General features: G+C 38.1%; 1 protein-coding gene across 2 annotated transcripts in view; it reads right to left on the bottom strand.

The window, feature by feature from the left end:
- The window catches only part of FBXO11 (F-box protein 11), a 50,815-nt gene that overhangs the window by 11,478 nt on the left and 17,576 nt on the right, over window positions 1-21,761 (bottom strand). The window contains exons 2-10 of one of the 2 annotated variants that reach the window (XM_075204108.1): window positions 13,530-13,654; window positions 6,798-6,879; window positions 6,288-6,432; window positions 5,004-5,133; window positions 4,227-4,310; window positions 3,809-3,941; window positions 3,506-3,612; window positions 2,818-2,929; window positions 2,594-2,700 (exon numbers count right to left, since the gene is read on the bottom strand). In XM_075204108.1, the coding sequence (XP_075060209.1) occupies window positions 2,594-2,700; window positions 2,818-2,929; window positions 3,506-3,612; window positions 3,809-3,941; window positions 4,227-4,310; window positions 5,004-5,133; window positions 6,288-6,432; window positions 6,798-6,879; window positions 13,530-13,654 (1,025 nt within the window). The remainder of the gene's footprint in view (window positions 1-2,593; window positions 2,701-2,817; window positions 2,930-3,505; window positions 3,613-3,808; window positions 3,942-4,226; window positions 4,311-5,003; window positions 5,134-6,287; window positions 6,433-6,797; window positions 6,880-13,529; window positions 13,655-21,761) is intronic. The other variant, XM_075204109.1, reaches the window with a different exon arrangement.

Below are 21,761 nucleotides of genomic sequence, written 5' to 3'. Positions count from 1 at the left end.
CTTTGACTAAGATGTAGCTACCGTTCATGTTTAATACTTCAGGTTCTGCCTGGGCCGTCCTCTTGTATATATTTGTACATCTCTGATCCATCTGGACATAGATTATTTAGAAGGATCTTTTCAATGGGCCTACAGGTATCACAAACACTTCTTGTTTAGAGCACAGGAGTTCAGAAGGACAGAATATAGAAATGGCCCTGACCAATTCTAGTGAATGCAGTTTATTTTGTGTCTCATCTTTAGGTTGTGGAAAGAAAGCTGGTAGTATCTGCATTCCACATCAATCAAGAAGTATGGCTACATTAGATGGAAAAGCAGGATTGGCTCTCATCACTGTATCTCAATACATATTCAGAAAAGGTTCCTTGCACCATAGTGCTTGTAAATGCCCAAATCTCCTGGCAGATGTAACTGCCAGTAGGAATAATACTTTTAGACGTCATCCATTTCACCGGCCCTTCCAGTAGCTGTTCAAAGGGGTCATCTATACGCATATTAAGGAATAGCTTGAGGTCCCATAGCGCCACAAATGGTCTGATGGTCTGAAGAATGGATCCTTATTACCGCTTGAAAAATATGTGTAATTAGTTCCTCCAAAGCCAATTTAGTACCCAAAAGGTCACTTGGCGCAGACACGCCTACTTTAGTGTGGCATAATTATAGCCATTTTTGCCGCTTCCTCCGTGACGATTTGTGAAGATCACCAGGGTTCCAGTATACGCAAATATTTTCCCTGTAATGGATACTGGAAATGTTGTAAACAAGAGCAGTTTGGAAAGCAAGCCAAGATATTTATGTTCAATTTCTTTTCTCTCTGTGACCACGCATCTTGTGCTAATTTCTGAAGACGTGCTCACGATCCTGTTACACTGGATTCTGTTTTACCAACACCTCCGGCTCTGAAATGGATATTCCTCTTATCACTAATTTTGTGCTTCTCCACCAGTTGAGAGGTCTCCCGGTTGTTTCTAACAATGTTATTTGATCCAGTGAGAACTTTTTGTGATGCCCCCTCATCCAGAGCTCTAGTTGGAGATCCCTCAGACCCACTAGTCTACTCCTATTGCTAAAGAAAACATTCACAATAAGCTGCAGCCCTTTCCCCCATCTTTGTCCGATAAGAAATCTGTACTTGTCTTGCCAGATAAAGAACTTTGGCACGCCTTTTTTCTGACAATGATATCCTGTTTCGTGTGGTGTCAATTTGGACTTCCAGAAATTTCATCTGTCAAGTTGGAACAAGAATATTCTCTTGTTCATGACCCATCCAGGTTATTTTAATAAATAAATATCATCTTGGCTGTTCTGAGGTGGACTATCCTTTCTGAAAGATATGGCTGTATCCCGACTCATTTATTTCCCTAGTTCTGCTATCAATGTAACCAATATCTCAGTGACATTACCAGCCTGAAAAGTGTGTGTGCGTAAACTGAAAATAGAGCCCCACTGTCCAAAATCTGAGAAATTTGCTGTGCTGTATTGCTACAAAAACATGAAAGTAAGCAACCTGAAACTCTATGGATTTCATAGGTACCCTTTGCTCATGGCTCTTATAATGGAATGCACGGATTCCATTTGAAGATGTTTGCAAATTACAAACTTGTTAAACCTTCTCAAGTCCAAAACCATGCGAAAAGCTGCTGAATCTCTCAATAAGGAACAGCCTGGAATAGGCGTTTCCTCTAGTGATGAAATCAGGAGAAATTAAAGAAGGTTCCAAAATTCCTGGGGAATCCCACTGAGTGTATCCATCTTCCATATCTATACTTGTTAGCGATCTGGTTCTTTTAACCATTTGCAATGTATACAAATATCTTTAATTTCAAATGACTTAACCATGCAATAAGCTCTTTAAATTGTTCAAGAGGCTGAATTTTTCCTTGGGTTTGAGAGCTGCACACAACACAAACTTGTGTAATCACAAACCCTTTGTGCTTTGTTTTCCTTTTGCTCTTGACAAGGTCTGCGAGAGTACTGAGAATGAATATTTTACTATTAATGGACTAAGATATGCATATATAAAAACACCCCTGACTTAGGGGCTTACCTGGAACATGTGCTCTTCAGCGAATTGGGATTCATTCTACTGACCGTCAGGAGGAAGCTTGTATTGTTTGGACGCTAACACAGCACTCTCCATTTGAGCAGGGAAAGCTTTTTAGTAGCAGTTCCTAGTCCCATTGCCATTTCCAGGTATGCAGCGATGACCTGCTGACCACGCACACAACCCTCCAGCTCTCCAAGACAAGATTTTTTTCAAAACACTATACACCTACCAACACCGCCCCCAGAGGTAGCAGCATGCCAGTTCCCAGGTTGCCAACCTGCCCTCAGTTTACCCCACAAGCGGTGCATTGCTGGAATAAGAAAAACCCAGGTAATCCCTGCACAAAAAAAAGAACAAACCTCTAGCTGACCTGTCTAGCTAGAGACAGAAAATAAAATGATGTGGACGAAGGGGAGGAGCTGGATTATATATTGACTGTGGCGTTTGTTTGGCCTGTCTCTAGCTAAACAAAGCCTGTCATGGAGGAGAGAAGGGAAACTTACACAGAAACTCAAAATAAGCAGCAAATTAAAGAATGTCATTTACCTCTGCATGGTCAGTGATATACAGTCCTACATTTTCGCAGTCACTGATGTTACAGTGTTTGATAGTGGGACACGCCCCCTGGCCACTCACACATACTGCCGAGCCGACTGTAAGAGATAATGGTGAGCAACAAACACTCATTAGTAAAATGACACGTTAAAGTATGCGGTGGCAGCATGATAACCATGACCTCAAAGTAGTAGGCAACACAAAATGCCATGTACCTGTGCAAGTACTGCGGATGATACAGTGATCAATGACTGGACTGCAATTCACTGTAATCTCTAAACAATGATGGGCATTATGGTGCTGAGCAGATTTGTCATCAGGGTTGAACTGGAATGAAAAAAAGACAACACTTCATGAGACACCTGAAAACTGTATTTAAAAAAAGTTTTGATTCTAGCAATAGTCTTACAAATATTACTACAAAACATAATATTTAAAACATAAAAAACCTATTAATATGTAAACGCATCCCAGACCTATAGCTAGGTAACGTATACAACAATTTGCATGAAAAACATTCAGAGTATTAATACACATTTTACATATACAGGAAACAATAGAAGACGACTGCCATTGGAATACGTTTATCTAATCTCTTAGACACTATGGAAGGACTTACCCAGTCACCTGACAGGTCAGATATGTCCTTGTCATGTTTAGCACATAACAAAATGACAACATTCCACCTTCTAGTGTGTAACCAACATAAATCCCTCCCTGCTTGCACTGCATGCACATTAGAATAATCTTATAGGTGCAGCTTTACATAAAACACAATGCTGTCCTTGCACCTCATATCAAGGGTGGGGTGGCAGCTAAAATTGTAAATTTGAGAAAAAGAAAAAATGGGGGAGATGCAATTTTCCTCATAAAACGTAAACATCTGCATAAGAGAAATCTTACCCTGATTGTCATATACCCAACATAGGCATCTTCTGAACCTTCCATGAAAACAAACGTGGAGTCTCTAGTGTTTTCAATGATCACTTTGTCAGCAACTTTTCCTGGTGCTGTAATGCAACATAATCCAAATAATTAGCCGTGCAACATTTCATAATCACCAACAGAATAAGCAGTGGTTCATCTGGGGGACACTTATGAAGGTCTGGCTAGAAGTTATGGCATACAGCACCCTACTTAGTAGTTAACATCACAACATTTTGCATAAGTGTCCGGCACTAGGTTTAGCATTTTGTGCAATGTTACCTGCGCCAATCATGGTGATTGGAGACTCAATGTAGATCCATTCATCCGTGTAGATACTAGAATGCACAAATATGAGTCCATCAAAGTGAGCCTCCTGGACACCGCCTAGTGCATCCTCAATGGTATCATAATACTAAGAGAGAGAAGAGACGGGAATGGTATTACAATAGTGAGAAAGACAGAAGAGAGGAGACGGGAATGACATCACAATACTGAGAGAGAGATGGGAAGGACATCTTAGTATGAAGATGTCCTTCCTGTCTCTTCTCTCAGAGAGAAGAGATGGGAATGGTATCATAATAAGGAGAGCTAGAGCGAAGAGACAGGAATGGTATAATACTAAGAAGAAAGAGATTGGAAAGAAATCGCTACAACCACCTTTAAAAATGTGCCTCTTAAACATCTAAACTGAACTTACCAACATATTTTCTCGGCCTTTATATCTTGTGGGATTGCTGTAAAAATGTTCCGCAAACCCTGGTTTAACATGCGCTCCTTTGTACTGTAAACAGTGAAAACCACTCATTAGTGAACTTTAAACGAAGAATAAATTGTAAGATCTCATTTGGGTTATTAAACAACTTTTGTTTTATTCCACTGGCAATTTTTAATATCAAAGTCAAACCATATCAATTTTGGCTGAATTTTGGAACTAGGAATAAATAGGATTTCAGTAGGCTGCATTTGTTAAGGGCATTAGAACGCATATGAACATAAGATAATATTCACACCTTTGCATTTATGGTTGAGATTTTGTTAATAGGAGTTTACTTCACTAGAGGCTAGTCTCTGTAAAGGTAATAACTATGCAGTACTTATTGTGGTTTTGGTTTTTAAGACACTATTGCATTTTGTTCAAAGAAAACAAATCCAAAACTTTTTGAAGGTATAGATCTAAAAACAAAAAAACAAAAAATAGAAAAACAAAACCGAAAACACTTAGGGCTAGATTTACTAAGGTGCGGGTTTGAAACCAATCAGATTCTAGCTGTCATTTATTTAGCACCTTCTACAAAATAGCTAGAATCTGATTGGTTGCTATAGGCAACATCCCCACTTTTTCAAACCCGCAGCTTAGTAAATCTAGCCCTTAATCTGAACAGGGGTTCAGTTCTGTTAAAGCCTTATTCAGTTACAGCCAGTACTAGCACTATGATTGTGTTACAGCGAGTAAGTGAAGAGCCCCACTCCATACCAGCTGCTGAAAGCTCTCCTTCCACGGGTTTGGATGCTCATATTCCTCAGGGTTAATCTGAAAGAATTTCCCAGGTTCAGGGTGCATCATAGGACGCGTGTACTCAAACACTTCCATATATAATCGTTTCCTGTAAGTGAAACAGTGTGATGTTAATACAAGTCTAACCAGCTACGAGCACTCTCACCCATCCAGTGATGTCACAGTAACACAGAGTGGGAAGGTAACAGTGATTACACAGAACCACAGTGGAATGTTTAATACTGAACAAAAAAACACTTGTGTTTAATGGCATTTTTATCAAAATAGGAGTCTTTACAATACAGTCTAGTTCCTGTACAAAGGGAAGGCAAGCTATCTGGGCTACCCTGTCACAGTTTAATATACTCAGACTACATGAGTAATTGAATTCTGAATTTAGGGCGCTTGTGTACTATGCCAGTCATAATAGGGGGGTGGGAGTGGGGATACCCTTGCTCCTTTGCAGTCACAGTTCCTATAACCATGAATGCAAGTTAAATATACAAATAATTAGCCATTTAAGAGCTCCTTTCCATACCAGCTGTTGAGGAGCATCACATTAGGTGCAGAGCATTAGGCTAGGAGAAAAATCAGGATTTCAGTGCTTCCATATAACTTACAATTTCTCTGTTCAACTATTTTAAGTATTTTTTGCTTCAAATGTTTTAAAAAGGGTCTTCAGGCTCAATTACACAAGACCAGTTCTATTCGCATCAGCCTTAACTTGTGGCTCTTTGGTTGTTGTGGAACTGTAAGTCCCAGCACACCACATGCAGCTAGAGGCCAACAGGGCATGCTGGGAATTGTGATTCTACAACAGCAGGAGAACCATATGTAGATGAGTAATATTTTACCCAAATCAATGCTCTAGGCAATAATTGGTGATGTAAATATCTAAAAAAATAGAAACGGTGATAATGCCACCTACATGTCGGACATGTACCAGATCGATTCAAGCTGCGGCTACCTGGTGAAAGTTGGTGTTAACATTAGTAGTATAACCTACACAGTCACAGCTGAAATAGTTACATCTGGCAACAAGAAGTCTGCTTAGAAGACACTTCCTCTACTGTTTCAACTTGGTTAGGCCACACAGCTCAAAATAGATTTTTTTTAATTATATTTTTACCAAGCAGTCTACTGGGCATTTGTGGCATTAAAATGTGCACCTGCACATTTAGGAACAGATACAGCACAAGTTGGTTTTTCTGGACAACCATTTCTAAAATCATACTAGTATCACATCAAAACTCTTCCACTTACCATAAAATAGGATCATTAGCAAGTTCACTAAAGCGCTTGCACACACAAGCTGCTCTACAGAGGTCCTGCTCCAGCAGGTAAGAGAAGATCTTTAAAACCACTTCATCTGGCAGCTTTTCTTGGAGATACTGTTCTGCGGGAGCTGCTATTAACATATTGAAACACGAACACATTACTTGCTTATTGCTTACCCAAGCTTTTCATTCTCAAAAACAACGTAAAACCAGGAAATATTTTTACACCAACATGAACACAATCACAAGAATAAACCATTTGTGCTTCATAAAAAAAAAATATACATACAAAATAATATAATATAAATACAATATAAATATAAATAAATTACAAATAAATTTTGAAACAGAATAAAATGTATATTTTAAGTTCATAAACTATATGTAAGGCTTAGAACATTAATTCAGCATTAAAAAAAAAAAACAAACAAACACTGAGTTACAAGGTGGTAAATGTTACATTAGAAACACAATAGGATTGAAGCAACCACCTTACCAGGCAAATCTTGGGATTTCCCAGATACTCTTGCACGCTTTGCTCTATGGCCAAAGTTTTCAGTTGTCGACGTTGAAGCACCCTTTTGAGAACAAAACGGTGTTAAATAAAAAGTTTATATTGCCTGCAATCCAAATAAACAAAAAAACGGAATTGTTCTATTATTCCACAATGCATAGAAAGACACATATGAACAATTCAGTCTGCCATACTGCTCTTATACCAGGACGTACATAAAAAATGACCGAACTACCACTGAATGTTTGTAGAACTGCAGGGATTTACAGACCAGTAGCATTTCAACAACTAATCCTAAACTGTAGTACCACACTTCACCATAAGAGCTTCACAGAACATAACTTATTTGACAAACAAGTGTCATTTCCTTTTAAACAGAAAAGAAAGTGAAAGGAAAAAATACATGGTTTCATTTCTCTGGCTCCATCTAGGCCTGGCCATGACGCAATGACAGCATGTGCCACAGCTGGCCTCAATCCGGTGATTCGAAATTGGCACAGAGGAAAATCAACACGATGGTTAGCACCTCTCCAGGACATGGAGCTATTACTTCACCTATTCAAAAGCGATGCAATGTAAAAGGTGTACTTCTCCATGTTTTTGTTTTCTTTTTTTGTTTTTAAAATACGCCTGGATGAACAGCCAAATAAAATTGCAGCTTTAGACAAATATAAAATGGACAGAAAAAAACAAAAAAAAATAAAATCCCTTTTATATTCACTTTTCAACTTATTAGTTTATGCACATTTCAATGCTTATCAAGGTGTAATAAACAACTGTCCTTGTCTAAAAAGGGAATTTGTAGAAAATAAAGTTTAGCTGTTACAAAAGGACACAAAAAGAAAATATTTATCATTAGTTGCATTTAATATGGGTTCACAGAGTGTCCAAGTAGTATTCCCAAATAGCTATATACCACTAAGGCTACGCCTGCTGTTTGATATATGCCATGGCAAACTTGCTTATGAAGTTAGTCAGACTCTTTACTAGGTGTCAGAGGAAACAGTTTTGCCAGACCACAAAAAGCTTGTTTAAACAAGTAAAATACATAGAATTTACATTGTTAAAAAAAAAAGTCCCAAGCAGACAGAACTGTATGCACGACCGCAAAGCAATGTGTCACCAGAGGGGGTGTGGCCATTCCATGCCATGGGTGGGGTCATATCACATAGGAAGCAAGCCATGCCCCGGCTCTAAACACAATTCCACAGCCCCACCCCCCGTAGCAGTACCCCCATTCTCCCCCTGTAGCAGCAAGTTCTCCTATAAATTATTCACCTGCCCTCCAAGGTCCTGAGACTTCTCCTCTCTCGCAAGACTCGGTTCCTCCATCGTACAAGGGGAATCTGGCAGAGAATCAGAGTGAAGCTCATCCATTTTAATTCGCTGCCAGACTGACCTGTCTGATTAATGCCCGGTATCACTGTGGTACAACGCAGGACAGAAACACTATGGCATGCGGATGGCAGTTGGAGATGGCTGCACATTAGATCAGCTCTGTGCTAATTATGATCTTCCCACAAATGTAAAGACTTGTGAAGACAGCGAGAAATTGCAGTTGTGCCAAGGAGTCATCACACCAAGGACAGGGTTGTTTAGAAGATATACTGGAATACCATCTCAATTCAGCTACTAGAGCCAGGGAGTTTAATGGTCATAACAGTCAACCGTCATTGCGGTTACCATCTTTCTCCTTTGATTTTTGCTGCCACTGAACATGGGGAACAGTAGTGGGGTTTTTTCCCCCAACAGAGGGCATGACACTAAAGAAAAACACCAGGCTACTCACAGGTACTCCAAACTAGCAGATCACATACACTCTTGTGGTTAAGTAAGAAAACAAAAGCCTTCTATAGAGCCAGCAGAGGATGGAGGTTCAATTAACAATAAATGGTGAAAGACTTATGGTTGACAACAGCTGTTTTAAGATTTCTAGTGACCGTTTCATATTTTTTTTGTGTTGGTCTTCCGCTGTCTTTCTTCACTCGAAGCCTACCACTGATAGCGGCACAAATGCCAGTCGCCAATGTCTGCTTTCTTACTGGAAGCTCACAATACCACTGTACCACCTACGCTGTCCCTGCTACCTTCTGCAGCATGTGTTCTCTTGCAAGCTGATTTGAGCAAGGCAATCTTTACACTGTTTTATATTAGTGTATGCAGTTTGTGTCATGTTTCTCTCAATATACAGCACTGCTTAATAGGTCAGCATTATAAATAAAAAGATAATATTTATGTCTCCCTATGTCAGTCATGCTTCCAAAGGATAGCACAATATGGCCTTGTGGATCACATGTTTTACACCAAAGCACAAAAGCCCTGGAAATCTATGAATAATTATATATGGGAATGATCAGAATAAGCAAAAATCTAAAGGGAATTCTGTCTCCTGTTGATTTGAAAAGACTCCACAAAAGTATTTCTGCTTGTCACTTGGTGAGATCTTGATCTACTTAATTAGCACAGATCAAGGAGGGGAGATATTTGTATCATACCTAGGAACAACAGGCATATCCTTGCTGGAATTATGTGTTATAAAGCCCAACGGGCCAGCATATTATACATGGCATGCACCCTACAGATTTTACAACAAAGCCAACACCCCCAAAAATTGATTACACCAGAAAAAAAACGATTCATCAAGCCGGCATGACATCAAGAACAACTTTCATAAATGGCAATTGTCTTGTACTGGAGATGTTTTACCTACTTCTGGCTCAACAGCTGTAGCCTGTTATCATATTCAATGGTGTTGGTAAATTTGTTAAGTTCCAGAACTTAACTGCCCTTACATTAAAGACCCTCTCCCTATACAAATGGTTAAACAGTCTTTCATTTGAAATTAATGACTCATCATACTATCTTTTTGCCTCTACACATCAGCCTATGTTGCTACTCTCACCTGGGCGCCTGCTGAATATCTCGCCATCCCCATAGAAACAAATGCTCCTGCCAAGAATCACTAGACTTGAGGCCGATATTGCGAGTCTCAGATATCGCAACCAATTTTATTAGTTGCCACTGGATGCCCAACTTAAGTAATTGTTGCTTAGTTTTCTATAGATGTAGCGATTGTTAAAAAATTATTTCTATATTGTACAGAACTAAATTCATGTAAATATAAGACAATTAATAAAAACACAACAAACCTTGTACATGTATAAATATGGTAACAAGCATACAAACATGTTCTATTAAAATAAAGTTTTTATGCATCGTTACATTGCAGGTCTTACAAGTGATGGGTAAAAACAAAAAAAGACAAATAATGAAATCAGTTAGGAATTTGTTTCTCTCATTGTTCGAAGCATTTTATCAAAGCTCTTGATTAATTTTTATTTATTTATGAGACACATTCAGTAGCACAGGACAATCGTACACACACAGATAACATAGCTAATACAGTAAGCAAAGTGACAAATACATGAGGCAGAGACGCATCAGTAGCACAAAGGAGAGCGAGTAAAACCGTAGGGACTCAAACAGAATGTAGCAAATGACATAAGAGAAGACAGACTGATATGAGCCAATAGGTAGAGAGAACTCTGCCCGTAAGAGCTTACATTCTAGAGTTCTGATATAATATGCACTGACATGGCTGGCAGTGCATGATCACAAAATGAGCAAGATACCAAAGAATGATCCAGTCAGATTGATTGTATTATTCCCAGGCTTGTGTGTAAACGAGATTGGAAGAGGATGGTTATAGCACACGTGACCACCTCTCTGGACTGCACTACCAGGCTGTAAGATCAGCCCACCAGCGGCCAGCTACATAGTATACAGTACTAACTGAACGTATACTTCAGCAGAGATTACACCTCATCTCTAAACATTTCAGAGAAACAGAGAAAATCATACTGCTATGACAACTATGAATCCCTTTACCTGCTGGAGTAAAGTTGGCTATAAGAAGGCATAAAAACTACAATATGACAATACAGAGGTATCACCACACAATGCATGCTTTAGAGAGCCATTTCCAAAAGCACAGATGAAATAATTAGCATATATGGACCTTTTATAAGGAGTCAGCCACCAATTCACCTCTACTCTTGTAAACATGCATGAATATTGGTGCCCAAGGTAGGTCTGAGAACTACAGATAAGGTGTACAGCGAGTACTTCAAATGTCTTGCAGGCTATAAGCACTGTGATATTGCTAAGTGTTTGGCCTGAAAACGACTCATCCCACCCAAATATCGAGTATATTCATAAATACAGTCAGCAGTTGACTAAAGATAATCTCTTCTGACAATACTAACACCGATAAAATCAAACCGGGCTAAAACAGGCAGATCCTGTAAAATTTAACCACATATGTGGCTAAATTAACATTAACCTTTATACCCTACACTTGCAGTGAGCATCTAGTGTACAATAATTTTAGTCAACCTCCCACATCCATTTAGACTCTGCCCCACTTTAGTCACCTTTTATAACCAGCTTTAGCGAGAAGAACCAATTGCCAACACAGTATAACAGGTAATAAGCTGCCAGCATGGTCAATGTGTTGTACAGTCTACTCTACAGCACCTACTCCCCTGCACAACCCCAATACCCAGTATTTCAGCAATGATTAGATTTGATCACTCCCGTAATACATTCTGATGGAACCGAATTTCCCAAACGTCATAATACAATTACAGCAGGAGGGCAACGGCTCAACACAATGCTGGGTAAAACAGAAATCAACGCATATTACCCCATAGCTACAAACGATACACACATCTCCACAGACAACACTACGGCAAGGGAAGGTACAAATGCTTTAACAACTGGATACTAAATAATGGCTCATACACAGGGATATTAATATTCTTAGAATGCGTTTTCATGCTCTACAATATAATCAGCACTGTGGAAGCACTCATTAAGTACAACACATATCTTCAGGGAGGTTGAGGACTGTTATTTTAATGATCTGCTAAAAGTGAGAACAATGTATAAAGTTTTTAAACAAGCATTTTTGAGTTCTGTGCTTATGAACCTTTAAAAACTAACAAACCTCATTGTTCACTTTTGAACAATTACACTGTCTTTACAGTCCTATGTACTGGGCAGAGACTGGATGACTTCCAATAACTTAGTTACTGCAATAAGTGCTGGAGCAAACATGGCACTACACACATTGTGTCACAAGACAATGATGACAGCAACCGTTCCCATAACCACCACATCCTAGAAGTAAAACATTCATCCTTTGCTTAGTCCCGCACAAGTTAACATTTCATATATTTCTCAATATTTTATTTATAAATCCATATGTATGCTAAAAGCAGGATGTAGGCCCATTGTAAAATTTCAAGATACCAGAATAATCTAGTTTTTAAAAAAAAAACATCCTTACACCTCTGCATAGGTAAAGTCATGTTACTGTTTAAGTATTATTTAGCAGCCCCTATGGAACAGTGCTCCTAATGGCCAAAATGTCAAACCAAAAAAGACACAGATTAACTTTGTAAAAATATTGGAATATTTTTATTTATCAAGGTCTTAATACTGTCTGTATATAATTTATGTAAGAGTTCCATAACAAGACAGCTAAAAGATCCAATAACAACATATTACATATTTGAAAATACCAAAAGCATTGATACACACAAGGTTCAACACATGAGTAGAGTCTTACGCCTGGGATATAAAGAATATTGCATATACTTTTGCTTTAGTATTTAGATATACACCAGAGCACTGGTGACATCAGTGGGAGTCACAAACGCAGGCAGAGTTTCGTTACTTTTACATCAGTGTTTCCCAAACCCAGTCCTCAGGGACCCCCAACCATGCTTGTTTTCTAGCTCTCTCAGCTGGAGCACAGGTGTAATCATTACTGACCGACACATTTTGATAGATCCACAGGTTATAATAATTATCTCACTGGTGACCTGGAAAACCTGCACCATTATAGGTCCCTGGGGACTGGGTTTGGGAAACACTGATCTACATTAATGGAACTGCTGATGGAGAGGTTATCAACTGCCGACTTCTGCTGTGTGTCAAATTAAACAGCTATACACAGCTATACGCCTTAACGTGGTTCTGCTTACATTGCTTTAGGGCTTTAAATATTTGGTTATTTGTAAGTCAATAATCAATATTAACTCGCCAATATCAAGTCATCGCTAAGCTTTCAGTAAGAAAGTAGTACTGGGGGGAGGGAAGTCACTCCATGACATCCAAATTTATTGTTTCTGTAATCAATTGTACTGTGTAGGTGATTTTTAACTAGTTTCCTTAAAACAACAAGAGCTACAGATACAGCAACTCGAATGTGTAAAAATGTGGGTTTTGCAACGGCTCCTACAAGAACGCCCTGTGTATTCAATAGTAACTAAAAGAATATGACATATTGTTATGGGGGGGTTGTTAACGCCCAACAATTATGCCAAACTCTTAACCCCCAACAAAACATTAACAACTATCTTCACAGTTTGACCAACTATTAGCACTTGCTGCTAGTACTTGGTATTTGAAGGGATATCACTTGTAAATGGAAGGTTTAATTATTCTAATAGACAATGTAAAATCTACAGTCAGGAAGTGCCTTGTACTTCAAGAGGTACATTACACTGATCATGAACGGACTGATCATATAGATAAAGTTTTACAAACTCCTTAAGGATGGTTCAATGACACTACATTTGTTTCATGCAGTTCTGCCCATTTAAAGTGTACCAAATATAGTTAGTTTCAAACGGATTCTTCCCTTACCTCCATACTGCTTTTTGTAGGACAAGCGGTTCTTTTAGGGACGAGAGTTTTTCTGCGAAGTTGATATGGACTATTCTGTGCACCAGGACCTGATTCTTCTGCAACCATGTCTGCAGGCACTTCATCTGTACAGAGAGGAACATGTGTTAGCAAATGCACAATGACTAATGGTTTAAACAATTAGGCCTTTTGCAATGTAATCATAAAGCATATTTAAAAAAAAATATGTGTGTGTCACATTTTCAAAATCTCATCTTATGCATATGTATCAATGTTACTTCAGGAACAAAGTTTGTTGCTTACTCAAGTTAAGCATTGCAATACAAAGCAGTATTTGAAATGTTTGTGTCCATATCCCCCTGCCCAGGTCATAGAGCAGCTATATGTACAAACTGTGAGCAGGACCACTGAACAGAAGCAGCAATGGTTGGTCATCTAGCACACATACCATCACCTCAGTATTGCCCTGGGTACAGTGATTTTTCTCCCCAAACAAGGAGTGCAGCTCTAAATACTTCCCCTGGAGTCACTTGTGGCAGCCCCCACATGACTAAATGAGAATGACAACTTAACTTGTCTATGAAAGGACAACATTTACATGACTATAGGACTTTAAATATTGACAAAAACAGGAGAGACTGAAAATAAGTTTACAATGATGAAACCAAACACAATATAGAGTATGTATTGAAACGAAGGCCATACATAATCACTTGCATTTAAGTTAGACTGATTACATTAAATAGCTATATAGAATGTTTAATTAGAGATCACTGTAGGCTTCCTAGTGCATTTAAAAAAAAAAAGGCAAAAAATGTGTAAGTAGCTTTCTTAAAAATACTGACAACTAAAAAACACTAATCTGTAGAGTAACACAGAAAGTAAGTGTTTCTAGTGTTATACCCAATTACCTATGTTTTACAAACATTAAAAAGGTATACTAGCTGTCTGGGTATTAGGCCCAATGGCTCAAACTGAAATAGCTGAAAATTGCCAATATGTTGTATAAAAAAGGAACCGTATACTCTGTATTCTCTTGAGCAAGGAAATACAAAATAATTATTTTATCATTGTCAGAAGTCAATAGTGTCCCGAAATTCATCACAGTGGAACATTTAAATCACACGATTACATTCAGAAGAAAAAAAGAAAAAAAAAAACTATAGTTTATGAAGGTCATATACCTAGAAGTATTCCTAAGGTCTGTTACAGCCACTTCATATTGCTGTTAAAACGTTCAGAACTGCTCATGTACAAGACATGTAAAGAGAGTCCAGGCAAAACAAACAAACCATAACCAAACGATAGAAATATGTTCTCAAAGCCTCCTGCAGCATAATGTACAATGTACTCAAGAAGTTCTCAACATTGAACTTCATCATGTTTTACAGAGTCTTCTCACTACTGAAGGCAATGTTGAAATTGCACAATCCAAATGTCTGATAGAAAGGGTCATTATAGCTTATAAATATGTGCATACATTATTTCTGAATCAGCATTTCACATACATCCTTAAAGCCTGTTGAACGTGCACAAAAACACCAATGTGTACAAGGCCTTAGGAAACCGTTCAGCTTGTATAAGGTTACTAAACAAATGATGTATGTAGTGTGAAATGGAAGGGAACGGTACAGACAACACAACATACAGGAGCACAGCATGTTAGGATACCAGCTAAATTAACTATAGCTGGAAAGGTTTTTACTTGTAGAATACTTTAATATTCAAAAACTACTACCAAGCCTGATAGAAAACACAATCATTCTTGTGAAATAAATTAATGCAAAGTAGCTTATTAAAATATACTTGTCTTGGAGATCTTGTTACTCTGTAATATAAGCTGGGGATGCAATCTTACAATCAAATGAGTGCTGCACTGCCCAACTAGTGCCCGATAACATGGCAGCATCACACCAAGGGTGGTGTAATCATTGCAATTCATTAACACGAGCAGCACAGACAAGCCTGATCTGTGTATCTAATTTTAGTAAATAGTGTTAACTGCATGGCATTATTCTTATACTGTGCCTCATTATCCAACTCTTATGACATTTGTCACCTACTAAATCAGGGATGGGCAAGAGGCGGCAGCCCACCAAGCCTTCAACTGAGGCCCCCAGCTCCTTCCTGCTTAATTGTCAGATATTTTTTTTTTTTTTGTGTTCTAGCTTGTTTAAAATATCTGCCGATAGGTGGCTCTTTCTTGGATTCCTTGTATTGCTGTAATTACAGAGATTAAGGGTATTATTGACTCACACACTTCTGGGGACAGTCCCTTGTAAAATGCTGCACAAGCCGTGTTCCCAAGTTACGGAAGTCTACAGAAGCTGGTCAGGGATGAGTCTACCACAATGTGAATGTGTGAAATAACAGACAGGACAGCCTATGGACTATGTTGCCATTTGGTAGGACTGTCTGGTATAGATTTACAATCCCTTATGATATATTATGACATGTTACAGTACCTGTATGGTTCATTTCTTGTAATTGCACTTTGTTAGACTGAAGAATTTTATCATACCTCCAAAGATGCCCTTGTAGACCCATTTTTACTTCAACAGTTTATTTTAGCTACCCCAATCATAACGATTACTATTTTCTCTCTTTTCTAAAGTAAATGTTAAGAGTTTACCACATAATTAAAAGTGAGGTTTGAAAATCTTGAGTTAAAAATTATTTTGTAAGGATTACATTTTTCCCATGTAAGATTACTTCCTATTCTGACCCTTAACTGCAGAGTGGATAATAATTACCATATACAATACTGTTGAATTGCAGGGGCACAATGAACCTATCTTATTCACCCATTAGAAGTTTGAAGCACTCAAGTATAACATTTGTTTTTCTATAATTGTGCTTAATACAAGTAATGCATATGCTGAAGAGTTCTGCAATATCCCCAAGGAGATTTTACAATGTGCTATGTCTGCCCCACTTCTATCTCTGTGATCTCCCCAGCACCTATTTCCCGGGTGCTCCACCCGGCTGTTTTTACTTGACCCTGTTGGGTTCCAAGAGCCGGGTGGCCTTTTATAATAAAATAAACTATTGTTCCTCCTATTATAACAGGCAGTGTGTGAGCACTACAGCCAGCAGTGTGTGTTACACCACTGACCACCAGTCTGACCTGGCAGGTGTGAGCAATAACCTCCAGCATTTTTCAATATTATTGCAAGGTATTAAAAGTGCCCCCAAGCAGCTGCCGCTTACAGCAACCAGCTACTTCTTAATGCCACCAGCTGGTAAAATTTTCTGGGGAGAAAACTCGCTACAGATGCGGTCAGACCCCGATAATGTCATTCTACACATCAATAAAATCAAGCCTCACTTACTGACAGAATTATCACATAAAACAGGCAGGAGGACTTGGGGACGCAACAAGACAGTGGGACAGACTGACCTTGCGGACAAATTTAGTACCTCATTTACATAAAGTAGGTAATCCCCTAAAACAGGATTATACTAAAATGTACTATGTAAGATAAAATTGATGTGGTTTTTTTCCTCACAGGTTTATCTTAATGGTCCTTGGATACAACAGACAAGCTCAGGTCTCTGCACTCTACACAATTTTATCTACTAGCAGTTTTGTATCTACAAGACAAAGTTAATGTTACCTGAAGGTGCACTTTACAACTTTAGTCTATGACTGAAATAGCACAGTGGTTTATATTGCTGTCTCGCAGCACTATTGTTAATTTTTAAAAATTGGCTCAAAGTAATTTTTCATTGTGGAGTTTTTGAGTTGTGGTAGTAGAAATCAGATATTAACTTTGTGGTGTTCTATTAAACTTGAAAATGTTATATTCAGCTGTGACAGCTGTTTCTGTTGTGTGTATTTTTGTAGCCATTAAAAACATGGTTAACAGGGTAATTTATATCTAGACAAATACGGACTTGATAATTGTAGCGGTTATTTCATTACTTTTAACTTTAAGGGGGCTATGAGAGTTTTTATTTTCCCTGCCGCATAGAAAAAAAAAAAAAAAAAAAACTCCCGCGGGTTTTTGACAGCAATAGTGACCATTTTGAGTTAGCGCAGCGGGAAAACTCGTACAATTTAATCCAAAAAGAGGGAACACTGACCCCCGCACGTTAAAACTCCCCTTCACTCCCCTAAAATCTCGCAAGCAAAATTTTTAACGCCGTCATGTATAACACAAAAAAAAAAAGGTTTTCCATACATTAGATTGCATTACACATTGACAATATCTACATTACAGTACTTTCTTTACCATATTTTTTTATTGAACTATTTTTTTACCATACAATCATCTATACCATGTCAAAACACATTACATTTGTATCAAAAACCATACATAAATATAATTAGTGATTTTTTTTTTATTTCTTTCAATATTTTTTGACAAGAAAATCAACTTACACAAGTTAGCCATTAGTGACAAACATAAGTTTAATTCTTTTTCAACATTACTACACGATTTCAAATACTTTTCAGAGGTTTTTTAATTTTAACACACCCCACGGAGGTGCGAGATAATTTCCCGTTTTACCCACCGCGTTAAAAAACAATTGAATAGCTTTTAACGCAGCTGCCTCTCGCACACCCTATACTTTCAATAGACCTACTGGAGCGTGACAGGACCATTTCTTGAAGGAAAAAAAAAACGTAATGGAATTGAGGGTAAGGTTAACCCACTTAAAAATTATATAAAAAAAACAAACAAAAAACAAACAAACAAAAAAAAACAAACAAAAAAAAACAAACCCTCGCTGACAATTGAATAACCCCCTAAGTCGTCACTGTTCTCCTGAAAGTGACAGGGGCATATTCCATTTTAATCTCATCTAGCATGCTGCTGTCTCCATTCATTTAAAAAAAAAAAAAAAAAATCATTACAGGAAGTTCACTTTAGTATACTGTGCAGCCTTTATCTTTTATTTAAATAGTGCTGATATTTTTCATAGTACTGCACATTATAGAAAAACAGAAGGTAAAGATGGCTCTGCCCAAGTGACCTTACAATCTACGAGATGCAAGGTAAAATGCAATAATAATTGTAGCTGTTAATGGGGGAAGTGTGTGTTTGTGGAGATGTGAATGTTATTGTAGAATCTTAAGACAGTCAGTTGTTGACAACCAGGACTGTCCTTCACAATTTATACTATTCAGAGCTCCTTCCTGCTCAGCTTTTGGAGAAGGCTTTCCCTTGTGTTGCACAATCACTCAATTTAGTTGCTGGGGTGATGGCATGAAAGCCAAACTCCCCTGGATCTTTCTTGAATTTGGTGAGAAACGGCACGTGAACGTGCTGCTCCCTTAAGGTGAAGGCTGAACAATGTATCGACAAGACCTAGAAGGGCTATCGATACTCACTGCTGGACAAAAAGCCAAAACACCTCTTCCCCATGTACGACAACTAATAAATCCTCAAAACAACTTGGTGTGACAACTGTCCTTAGCACCTCCTTGAAACTTTCCAACTGTCATCAACTTTTTTTATTAGCTTATGGGGGAAGGGGAGACTAGAGAGACCCCAAAACCATCTCTCACTGCTATCCACGCACATCAGTCATAACCGGTTTGTAGAAATCTTTTCTGCTGAAGCTTTGACATTCATAATACAAACCATGGAATGTAGTAGAATCCAACTTGATTCTAAGCTTTAAGAAGTAGTGGAACCGTAAAAAACTAAAAATAGATCTAAACACATAAAAACCGCAGCATGCTGTGTGCACGCAAATAAACTTGAACCTATAGGCTTTACATTACATAGGACAAAAAAAAAAAAAAAGGTTATGTTTATATGCGTTTTAAAACTCCTCTAAAGCTGCCAATACACACATTTAAGAAGGTGAATTAGATTGATTACAAATAGCTGAATGTGTGAACCTAAAATAAATTAAATATCCTGACTAGGCTTGATCCAATGTCAATCGTGACTGGTAGAAAATGCGGTCAGATGAGGACTGCAAACACTGCGGTCATCAGGCAACAACTAGCTGACCACTGATGGCGAACAGCCAGAACTGTCCACTTCACCTGTGTGGTCATCCGTACAGTGGTACTGAAGCTGTGGGTTCGAGTGCACAGAAACGGTTTTCAGGTCCCACGGTCACATCCTACTATGCATCTTTTGCTGCCCTAGAGAAATATAGCATTTTTAACTGATAAAATGTAATAGCAACAAGGTATCAAAAAGTCCACATAGTTTCCCATAGATTGTAAGCTTGCGAGCAGGGCCTCTCTCACCTCTTTTGTCGGTTTTACACAGTTTATTAGTTTACTGTGTTTGTCTTCAATTGTAAAGCTACGGAATATGTTGGTGCTATATAAATAAATGATAACGACGAAGTCCATATTTTCCTAAAGACAGTGTACAAACATTCAAAACACATCCATTGCAGTGTTATTCTAAGAAGGGGAACAGGTTTCCATACCTTGCTAACCTACTCCCTCAAAAAATTCAAAGAAATCTTGCATACACCCTTGAAGCATGAACTGAACACAAAGGGTGAACCACACCCATTTATGTCACTGAAATTCAGTTTTCTAAAAGGTGTACGATATTATTGAAGGGAAAACAAATGGCCAGTCCATCAATACATCAGATACAATAATGAAAAAGGGACCCCAAATGCAAGAACTGTCTTCATACAATTATCCGTTACCTCAAATAATCCCAACTGCAGTAGAAGCCATTATTCCTGTCACAGCCCACAGAATAACCTGCTGCTGTTTATTTTAAAGCCACTGCTAAGAAGGGCAATAAATAAGTCAATTTTCAAGGTTGTCGATGAAGCAGACAGCACAAGAAAATGACACTATAGAAATCAAGAATGAGAAGACAAAAACGTGTCAGGGAAGGTAAAGCGATAATCCTGCCTGTCTGCTGTATTGTGCTGCAGAGATTCCAACACTCTCTGCAGCATGACACAAGCTTCTGACCATGCCAGGTTATTAACCCCAAGACTGCCAGTCTCATACTCAAACTATTAAAATATGTATAAAACTGACAGGTGAAAAACAGGTCAGACAAATGCAAAACGATACAAGTGTCTCTTATATTTTTCTTTTTTATAGAACGAGAAAAAAAAAAAAAAAAAAAGTCAAAAGCAACATTAAATATAGAACAAGTCTAACGACTCATACTAATATTTAGGCATTTGTGATTCATCATCCATACCAGCAGTAATGGATAACGTTTTTTTGGGGTTTTTTTTTTTATACAAACACCTTTCGGCTTCATTAACACTATACCAATTTAAAGGCACTTAGCCCAAAATTTAGCATTTTAATGTAAAACACTCACACTTTAAAAATCACTTTGCAACTGTTTAAACTTTGTTCCAGAAAATACAAATGTTTCATATTTTAAGCAAACACCATTTTTTATCATTAATTCAGCCAAGTCCAGCCTCTTAAAACTTAGGCAAGTTTTTAGCACTGGTCTGCTGCACACACTGGGGCATATTCAATTGTCCGCGTTACTCGCAAAAGTAACGCGGCTTGCGCACTATTACCGTTATTACGATAATAGTGAGCATAATTACCGTTATTACGGTACCTTTAACACCGGCGTACTGCTCGCAGCTCAGGGTGCTGCAAGCTGAAATCTGGGTTGGCATTGCCGTAATAACTAACACTTTTTACACTGCGCTACTTTTGTGAGTAACACGGACAATTGAATATGCTCCACTGAACATAAAGAAAAATGTAAAGGGCTTTCCTCAGATTTTAAGATACAAGTGCTGCAGAAATAAAATATGAATTTGAAAATGGTCAAAATGCTAAAGTCAAGCCCATAATAGAAGTTGATATTTGCAAATGTTACAAGGCCATTTTAAAATGCCTTTTCACCAAGTAATGCAACAATTAAAATCTGATTCAACAATGCAGCATGATGCAAATACATAGTTGGCCACCAATGAAGTAGTAGGTTCAATTTATATTGCAATCTGATTGCTTAGCTCAGGAACTAAAATTCCAGATCAATCAGATTTGGCCTCAAATGCAGATGGCCCAAACACACACTCCACTTGCTACAAAGGGAAAGGCTATTGTTTGTTACTACATTAAGGCCAGTTACTCAATGGTATAAAAGAAGGCCTTTAATAGCATTTTGTTGACGCTAGTAGAAAGATGTAAACAGGTGTGGGGATACACACACATACCCGCTTTCACATGCCGTTGGGAGCAGTGGCTTTAGGACGCTGCCCAATATTTGAACAATGTTCACTTGAGCTTAATGAAATTATTTCCTTCTATTA

This window comes from Mixophyes fleayi, chromosome 3 (genome assembly GCF_038048845.1).
Source record: "Mixophyes fleayi isolate aMixFle1 chromosome 3, aMixFle1.hap1, whole genome shotgun sequence".
NCBI lineage: Eukaryota > Metazoa > Chordata > Amphibia > Anura > Limnodynastidae > Mixophyes > Mixophyes fleayi.
Note: the sequence above shows the minus strand (reverse complement) of the source record. Positions and strands in the feature narration are given on the sequence as shown.